At 43.5% G+C, this 9,677-nt stretch overlaps 1 protein-coding gene across 4 annotated transcripts; it reads right to left on the bottom strand.

Moving 5' to 3' along the window:
- Positions 1 to 930: 930 nt before the first annotated feature.
- Positions 931 to 9,024, bottom strand: Snrpb (small nuclear ribonucleoprotein polypeptides B and B1). Of its 4 annotated transcripts, none has more exons than XM_003476631.5 (7): positions 8,822 to 9,024; positions 6,177 to 6,328; positions 4,401 to 4,512; positions 2,796 to 2,948; positions 2,204 to 2,342; positions 1,767 to 1,892; positions 931 to 1,214 (listed from the first exon to the last, which is right to left on the bottom strand). In XM_003476631.5, the coding sequence occupies exons 1-7, from the start codon at positions 8,822 to 8,824 to the stop codon at positions 1,204 to 1,206; spliced, it is 696 nt and encodes a 231-aa protein (XP_003476679.2). In that variant the 5' UTR covers positions 8,825 to 9,024; the 3' UTR covers positions 931 to 1,203. The 4 variants fall into 4 exon arrangements, with proteins under 4 accessions (XP_003476679.2, XP_063104863.1, XP_005006670.1 ...); XM_063248793.1 differs by having other exon boundaries at positions 931 to 1,092; XM_005006613.4 differs by having other exon boundaries at positions 1,776 to 1,892.
- Positions 9,025 to 9,677: the final 653 nt, after the last annotated feature.

Genomic DNA, 9,677 nt, shown 5'->3' with positions numbered 1-9,677 from the left:
CATCTTAAAGGAAAAGTTTTCCTGTGTGAGAGTATGCAGTAATGGGGATTGAACCCAGTCTGTCTTCTCCTTGAGCTACATCCCCAACTTTCTGAGACAGGGTCTAAGTCATTAAGTTGCCCAAACTGGAGCCAAGCTCCTGCCTCAGCTTCCCAGAGCACTGGGACAGACATGCGCCACCAGGCCCAGGTAGTCTTCCACTATTTAGAGGTTAGTGTATGCAAGTTTTTTCATAAATCCCTGTTGAATCTATAACACTGCCTAATTTTTTCTTTTGATGAAAGGAGTGCTGAAATCTTGTAAAGGCCTTGTCTGCATTACTGAGATGATCTTATGGCTCCTTTCCATTAGAATAGGATGTTAAACTGACTACTGAACCCCATCATATTCCTGAAGGAGCTTACCAGCACCGCAGTGATACACCACTACTGATTTTCATTAACACCTCCTTTGCTAAAACTTGAGAACTATCTTCCCCCTACACAGTAATTTAAGTGTCCAGCTTACTTCTGTACCCTAGAATAGCACTCAGTGACCATGTTTTCAATTAAACAGATTCTGGGTGGAAGAAACTACAGATATCATACACTTCTAAAGTAGTATTTAATTACCTGTGGCCCTGGGAGAAAGGATGCCTCTCTTGAGTTATTTTTAGCAACTGCTTCATAAAGCACTGCCCAAGGAGCTATCCAGATGAGTGCCTTCTCATGTAACTATACTAATCCAGAACCCTGACCAAGAGCATTTGAATGTGTTTCAACAAACTGATTTTTAAGATTGATAAAAGAAATGTCTCATTATAGTTTCATTTCGTGAACTAAGTATTTCACAGGGAAGCAGCTAAAATTAGGGCTAGTTTTTCAAGGCAGTCCTTCATGACTATTAAGCACCGAATATATCAGTTTTCCTAAAATAAATGGATACATCGGGTGCATTTATACTATTCTCTTAAAAGAGTTTATTATAAATCAGTTTCATAGGCCACAAGGAAATAAAAGAACTATGTACAGCCTCACAGGAAACAGGCAGGGAGCACAGGAGGGTCAAGATGAGTCTAGGGCCTTGGTGGGCGCATTCCCGGGGGAGGGGGCCCTGTAAGGGAAACCAGACAATCCGGTGAGACTCCTCGAACAACAGCATAACAAACAAACAGGTCTGTGGTTACATGCTTCTGTGGAGCTACTTCCATAACTCTGGCCAAGGTCAAAGAAGGCCTGAAGTAAGAGTAAGAAGTATAATCAGTGCTTGATCTGCAATTCAAATCCCCACCCCTGTCCCGACCCCAAAGCCTACAGTTACTAAGCAATCAAGGGATTTCCCTGGGCCTGCTGGGTTCCTATACCTGGAAAACCCAACTGGAAAAACAAGGGTTCACTGTATCTGGCTGTACTTGGTGGAAAAAAACAAAGCTGAGAAGCCAAGAGGTCTCTGGGCCTATTTTCTTATCCATATGGGTGCCGTCTCAACAATTCTTAGGAGTTAAAAAGGTATATGTAACAAACAGTATTGCTAAGCCCAGGGCACCTCTTAATTACTAGACACTATCAAAGACAGCACATAAGACAATCTCATATCTTCTGTGGGGGATCCTAAGAATGCATCATTTCTCAGTATCCAAGGCACTGAGAAGTACTCTGGAGTTCATTTCCCTAACCTTAAGGCCCAAAAACCAAGAAGATAAGGTCTAATAAATCCAATCTTCCCTTCATTTCTAATCCCACTAGGCTCTAGGGAAGAAACCCAAAGTCACTACAGCAGGAACTTACCTCGCATACCTGGGGGAGGGGGCCGCATCCCTGGAGGGGGCATGCCCATAGGAGTCCCTCGTCCAGGAGGGATCCCCATTGGGGGACCCATAGGTGGCCGCATGCCAGGAGGAGGACCCATCATGCCTGAAAGAGAAAAGCCCCAAGAATATAGCTCAAGTGTCTTGTCTTGAAAAGATGGAAGAAACATACAAAGCTGTCTACTATGCCAGATAAACTATTCTACCCTCTTGGTCTCTCCTAACAAACTGGCACTTGGGCCAAACAGCCAGGGCTCCCAATGAATGGCTTTTGTTCAGCTAGTTTTAAGCCGGATCTCAGAGTAATCCTGCTTCATTACACAAATGCATCATCAATTTCAGTCAAGGTGCTATCTCATCATGAATCCAGCTAGTGTGTCGTATCAGTGGCCCACGGTTTCCTCATGACCTCCTCACCTGGAGGGGGAGCACCTCGGCCCATAGGTGGGGGAGGACCCCCACGGCCAGGTGGATACTGAGTTGGAGCTCCTGCAATACTAGCTGTGGCAGCAGCCGCAGCAGCCGCAACAGTGCCTCTTCCTTGTGGCGTCATCACCTAAAAGGACACAAGAAGGAAGGAAGCGAGAACAGTACAATGCAATGCAGTGTCCCACTCCCCTGCTTCCCCAGCTTGGTGAAACAATAGCAGATACCAAATTTCCTTAAAGCTACAATTCTTGGTATCAGACTTCCTATCCAAAACCAAGTGTCAGGAAAGGTCAAATGTGAGCATCCAATTCCTTCCCACCTTTTAGGTCAGAGTTTAAGGGTACCCAATTCAATTTACAGAAGGCATTTGCATTTTCAAGTAAAACCTGATGATAGGTTATAAGACAGCACATTGAATGTTGCCACAGAAACACCTTGCTCAAATACAGCTGGCCCAAATCCCTTTTGTGTACAAATTCACTTTAACAGAAGTAAACAGCCTGATCATCATGGTCTGGTCATTCTGGACTCCTCCCCAAACTGTCGATCAAAAGATGATCCCTTTCCACCAACTCCTCACCTGCTGAGATGGCCCACCAACCCCACGGACTGGCCCAGCAAGTCCTGCAGGAGCCTGTGGCATGGGAACACCAGCTGGGATTCCTCTACCCGCAGCCCTACCAATTCCTGGGCCCCCAGCAGCTCCTGCAAGTGGCACTCGGGCAATGCCAGTCTGAAAAATAAAGAAACAAGCTAATATACTCAGTGGCCTAGCAAATCAGAAATTTACTTTGAAATACCACTGCAAAGAGAATCAGATTTTAAAGGCATCAAAACACTTGGAATACTACCTATCCCATGTGCCAACATCATTCCTTCCCCATCCAAAAATATATGACCACAGGTTACCTCCAAAGCATGCTTAACTAGAAATTAAGTCTACAGAACTATGTCACAACTCAAACCACCTATATATACTCCCATAAAAACTAAATGAAGGGTTGGGGAGGTAGCAGAGTGCTACAGCACCACCTACCTGGCAAGTACGAGGCCCTGGGTTCGATTCCTGATTTTAAAAAAGTTCAACCAATAACGAAGTCCCAAGTTCCATTCAGAAGGATTCAGTGAAAAAGAGAACTTGACTTGGCAACAAAAGGACATGAAATCCACTTCCAACTAACTCTCACCTCCTCGGTGACAGTAGACAAATAATTCTACAATGCTGGGACTCAGTCCCCTCATCTGTAAACAGGATCATAATAAAACTGCCAACCTCTACTGGAAGTGTGTACTAAGCATTATGAGTATGTATACATACTTTTAACCAAAAAATTTGACAACTTCTCTTACAGACATTTATACCTGAAAAGTCACAACATGAGACCCAAAAAAGTAATAATGACTGGCATAAACTACTTTGTACTCACTGGAGGAATACCTTTAGGTCATTAGTGTGACTTGCAATGTAACTGAAAAAAATTTATAATATTAATTGAAAAAGCATAGCAAAATGTAACATATATATCATGTATTAAGTAAAATAAAAAATGAACATGGATAAAAAACAGGCAAAATTATTCTCTTGAATAACATCTTAAAATGAAAAAAGGGGGAACAAACTTGGTTAGACTCTCTCAAGCTTACTCTATTTATAAACTTAGTCAGTGTTGGTGTTACAGAACCAACACTGGGCTCAAATATCAGTATCATCAGTTGGTTGTGACATGTGAGGCAAGTTACTAAAACTCCAGTTTGTTTCACCTATAAAATGGGGATAATTTATCTCAAGACTATTACAGACATTAAAAAAATCCTGACATGCTCAGTACACAGCAAATGCTCACTATGGTGAGTTGTTGTACTGTAACTGGTCATGCACTCCATTGTGTAGAGTTAGGAATTGTTTAGTTCCACCTAGACTTTGCCATCACATTAAGAACTGGTGCAGCTGGCCCCTCAAGTGCCGCTCACCAACTGTATAAATGAGGAAGGGGGCTTTAAATTCAGAAAAACCCAAATCCTACTTCATTTCTTACTTTTAAGTTTCTTTAAGTTTCCATTTGTTACCTATAAAAGGGAGCAAACACAGAGGACTTCTGTGAAAAAGGCAATGAAATGCACAGAACCTAACACAGAGTTTGGCCATGCAAGCATCTCCCTCCCACAGGCTTCCTGCTCTACTCACATCTTTGGGAGGAGGTCCTTCAACGGTCATCGAGACCAGGTTCTCCCCTCGAAGCAGCACCAGACCAAGGACTCGTTTCTCCTCTCTTTCAGCTTGCTTAGAGTTTTTTGGCCTAGAGCAGGTTTAGAAGGAACAAAATAGCAATCATTAGAGGACAAGTAAAGCTCAGGTTCACCTGCCTGTGTGTCTCCAAGGCTGGCCTTGAACTTTCTCCTGACGAACAGTACAGAATCAAAAATGTCCCCAAGACAGGCCCTCTGTACCATCTCCATAGTCTGAGTACATGACCCCTTAGGTGACTACCTACCTGCTTCCTACCAACCCCAGAGGATGCGCAGACCAAGAAATAAGAAAGCCCAGTCCTGGCTCGGACGCTCTCCTACAATCAACTAGGAAGCTCTCCCCTTCAGCCAAGTCTTTGATATGTCAGAGGCAGCTAAACTCCCAAGTCAAAGAGAATTCCACCCACCCACTTTCATTCACTGCCCTTCCAGGACCAATTCAACCTCACAGGCCTCTGCTTTTATTCCTCATTTCACTTCAGAAATAAAAGAAGCAATTAAGGAAAAGGTAAGAGAATGGATAGAGGGTGGATTGTTTGCATCGATTCCTCAAAGGCACAACAAACCCCCAAACAATAAAAATAAGGCAAAAGAAATGCAACAATATAGGGGAAAAGGATGGCAGATGGGTAGCAAAAGCCAAGAGCCTCGGAATAGAAGAAAAAAATATTCTGATTTTTAAAAAAACTTAAAGATTTTATTTTGATATTTTATATTCTATTAATTGATTTTCTGTGGATAGACTTTTCAGCTCAAATTTTTCTATTTTTAAATAATAAGCATGTCATAATGGGGGGCCTTATGGTCATTGCAATTTTTTCCCCACTGACTTTTATTTTTTAAATTTTTTCCAATAAACATTTCTTATCAGAACAAAAATCAGTTTCTTTTAAAAAAACAGAAGGGAACCATTTGGAATAGTTTCACACTGATCTGCTGGCCCTTCTCAAGTACACACTAAGCACTCAGACAGCTCCACATTTTTTTTAATCTTGTATTTCTTGACCTTAGACCACAAAAGAAAACAGCTCCCTTTAAAAAATGTCCAAGAAAATTCACTATCAGTTACCACGTAATACAAAAACCGCACAGAACAAAAAGTATACACATGACCACAAAGTCACATAACTCTTTGGGCCCTGAGGTATCTTTAATATAAAACAGGTTTAAAAACCCTAGCTTATTTCATTCTGTAGGCCAGAAGCTTATGAGCAACAATACTTAAGGGAGTTAGCCAATAACTTATGGAATTGTATCAAAGCAGAAACATCTCCAATGTTTCTAAAATCACTGGCCCCAAATCAACATGGGGAGCAGAGCACTTACCCTGAAGAGGGTCAGAGGCTTCTTAAAGCAGTTTCAGACCAGGCTGCATTGGGAGAGCCCTTTAGGCTACAGCTTTACAAATAGGTAATGAAGCCAGAAAAATCAAGCTCTCCCCCCTCACACCTGTGGGGAGAACATGACAGCCCTTTACCCCAGTACCCAGGGGTACACAAAATGCGAGAAACAAAAAACTAGCAGCCCTCCACACTGACTTTTACTCTGCTAGAATCAGAAAGGCTTGCTGGACTAAGAAGTGTCAAGGTCCCCACTGATGTCTGCCCTCAGTAGCAGAAGAGAGAGGAGCCTACTAGCTACATCACCATCTGCCTGCCGCTTGGCCCACCCACCCGATCCACTCCTCTAACAGCCCCAGTGGCCCCCTCCTCACTTGATCTTCCTGAATTCATCGCAGTCACAAAGGATCAGATTCATGTGCTTGTCGAAAGCCTTGAAGGTGCCAATGAAGATGCGGCCATCTTGCAGGATGCACCTCATCCTGTAGTCAATGTGCTGCAGCATCTTGCTGCTCTTGCCCACCGTCTGCATGAAGAAAGCAGCAGGGTAAAACCCACATCTTGGGAACCCACAAACCCCTGGGCCCTCCCTAAAAATTTTCCACCACGGCCTTATTTTCCATGTGTCTATCACAGCCCTTTTCCTGAAAAGTCTCCTATGTCACCCTATTTTCCGCCCAATAATCTGCTGTTTTCCCTTTACAATCAATTCTTCTCAACTAGACACGGTAGCACACACCTATAATCCCAGCGCTTCAGACACCTATAATCCCAGCCCTTAGGGAGGCTAAGGCAGGAGGATCATAAATTCAAGTTCTGCCTAGGCAACTTAAACCCTGTCTCAAAAATTAAAAAAAAAAAAAAAAAAAAAAAAAAAACCAATGAATGTAATCTCATCATTTAGGAAGGCTAAAGCACAAGTTCAAATTCTACCAGGACAACTGAGCAAGATGTTGTCCCAAAAAATAAAAAGGGATAGGGTTGTGTCTCTGGTAGAGCACCCTGGATTCAATCCCCAGTATTAGAAGTGAGGGAAGCTTAGGATGTAGCTCAGTGTTCAGCCCTGGATTCAAACCTCAGTAACATTAAAAAAAAAAAAAAAAAGCTTTCTCGTATTACGACTGCCTCTATCTGTGTCATGTCAGGGAACAGTGTGGAATGCCACCAAATTAATCAAATTCACTTATACTAGATTCAATCACCTGCCGCAGATTATATGCGTGATTCAAGTGCCATGGGATATCCATATCCCCTTTTAATAAATAATAAAGGACTGGATTGCAACTGCCACTAAAATCCAATTAAGGAGTTTACTTCTTGAAGGGAGCTGGTCATCCTGGAAGTGTGGAGAATGGAATTATCCAAATCAAGAATTTGTTAGTATGGTTCCAAGATCCACAGAGGTAAACTTCTGATAGCCAGAGTGCTAATCACCGTGGACACATAATAGTATTAACTCAACATTCCTACTTTATAGTCTGGCTTCCAATGTGGGTTTGCTAAAATTGAGAGACCATAATACAGACATCACCGTCAGATGCTGCCCTTGGCAGTTTTATTCCTTTAGAAACACCACCTGACATTTGATCTGTATTATCAGCCTCCCATCAGTCTGACAGGTGAAGGCCAGTCCTAATTTACTGAAGTGCCTTTTCCCACTGTGCCTTCTGTTGATCTTTTTGAGCTTAAATAAATTCCTGAAACTTGACTCCCTCACCATACTGCCTACCACGTTTAAAATCCACATTATGTGATACTTTGGCTTTCAACTTACAGCAATCCTGCCTCAGCTCTCAAATACAGGAATTACAGGGGTGCACCATCATGCCTGGCTTAGTGATCACCTAAAGGGGCTTCTATCCACAGGATCTGACCCTTTAGGGGTACCGTTCAGTCATTCATTCCCCTTGTAATAGCTGACTTATTGGGTGCTCAGGAGTTGTCATTAGTCAGGCACTGTGATTAGTACTGTTCATATCACAATACTCAAAATTGGACCTATTATTCCTATTTTACAGATGAAGCCACTGAACCTGGAAGAGATCAAGAAACTTTGTCACATGTCTCATCAAGTGGAAAGCTGTGCTGGAACCAATCAATTCTTTAGCATCATATGAGGTTTCCTTGCTTCTAGTCTTATCCACTAATTAAGAGTTAAAGAGATCATTATAAGCCCAACTGGGTTCAAGACCCTTCGTAGTTAAAATCTTTCGATGGCAAGCTTCATCACTAACATGACAAAGTCACATGCAAAGCCTTCAGTTACCAGGTTCCTGCCAGTTCGTCCCATGCTACCTTCTACGTCTTCCTCCCCCCCCCCCCAACAACTTCGAATCATGCTACCCTTGTTTGCCCTGTGTTTTCCAGTTCCTATTTTTGCTAGGAAACCCGACAATTATCAATAACCTCTCAGGAATCATCAACTCAAAGTATTCTTACCCCGCCTCCCACTCCGCCGTTACTGTTGCCTAGTTCTTAATTTCCACACTGAATTACCTTATCCATATGCTCAACTAGAAAGCTAAACTTGTTAAAGAAATAAAACACTTCACGTTGTAGCTCCAGCGCCTGCATAATCGTTACATACACAAACATTTAAAATACGCTTCACACATGACTGGAAATCCTGCAATCACCCTCCTACTCTCTCTTCGCCATACAATAACCCAGCAAATCTGTAGTTTGGACCATAAATCTTCCCGCAACAAATTCTTGCACTCTCAACCCCTTTCACCAGTCGGAACCTAATTACCAGTTCCTCCCACCCCGATCCACAAATTTACTTCATGCCTCCCAGGTCTCACGCTTTACAGCCACCACCGAGCGACCCGGCCCTCCCTTTTCCCCCTAATCCCGCCAAACGGTCAAGGTCCTGTTATTTGGTGCCGGAGGCGAACAGCCGCGGTCAGGGCCTTCATCCCCTTAAATGGCTCCAACCACGGCTTCCTCCCCCATCCGCTACGGCCTCCAAACACTGCAGACTTGGGGGCTCTAGTGCCACTGGCCCAAGCTTTCTTACCATGGTGGCGGTTCTGATGGCCCGGATTCGCGCCGGATTCCCCTCCTCAGAGGCCTAGACAGAAGCACCAGCGGTTTCCCGCCGCTGCCACCGGAAATTCAGCCGCTAGTAAAATGAGGTCGAGTGGAATACTACTTCCGGACCCAAGCCTGAGCTCTTGAGTTCCGGCCTCAGGGCGGATTAAACAATATCGAGTTTGGTGGGCAATGTTAACTTCAGTTTTGGCATTCTCGAGAGTCTTAGCATTCTCTTGGGACACACACTTCTGCTCGTTGTGGCGGCTGGTGTCACCTCGTCCCTCCCCCCTCTCCCCGTAATAGCACTACTCCGCCCTCATTTCCTCCACCCTCCAGAGGCTCTGTTAAACTACCTTTGCTTTCCTGTTAACTGCCTCTTATTTTCCTCAGAATATTGACTGCTGTCCAACATGATGCTATAAGCAGTTTCTCCTTCTTCCAGGGGATAACGCCAAGGTTCCCCACTGAATGCCTGAAACTGCAGATAGTTTCCTATCCACACATGCCTATCCCAATTGCCAGCATCTGGATCCTTGCTCTTTACGGCCACTGTTAAGTAAAATAAGGACTACTGGAACACAAGCACCGCAGTACTACCATCTGACAATAAATATTGCTACCAAGTGACTAGCAAGTGAATAGCATATACCGCATAGATAAGCTGGCAAAGAGATGATTCACAGCCAGGCAGGACTCGGCAAGTATTTCATCATGCTATTAGAGTAGTGCACAATTCAAAACTTATGAATTGGTTATTCCTGGAGTTTTTCATTTAATACTTTTGTACCATGATCGACTGCAGGTTACAAATCACAGGAAATAAAACTTTGGATAAAAGC

Source organism: Cavia porcellus, unplaced genomic scaffold (assembly GCF_034190915.1).
Source record: "Cavia porcellus strain 051 isolate PalLab524CR breed Dunkin Hartley unplaced genomic scaffold, mCavPor4.1 scaffold_5, whole genome shotgun sequence".
NCBI lineage: Eukaryota > Metazoa > Chordata > Mammalia > Rodentia > Caviidae > Cavia > Cavia porcellus.
Note: the sequence above shows the minus strand (reverse complement) of the source record. Positions and strands in the feature narration are given on the sequence as shown.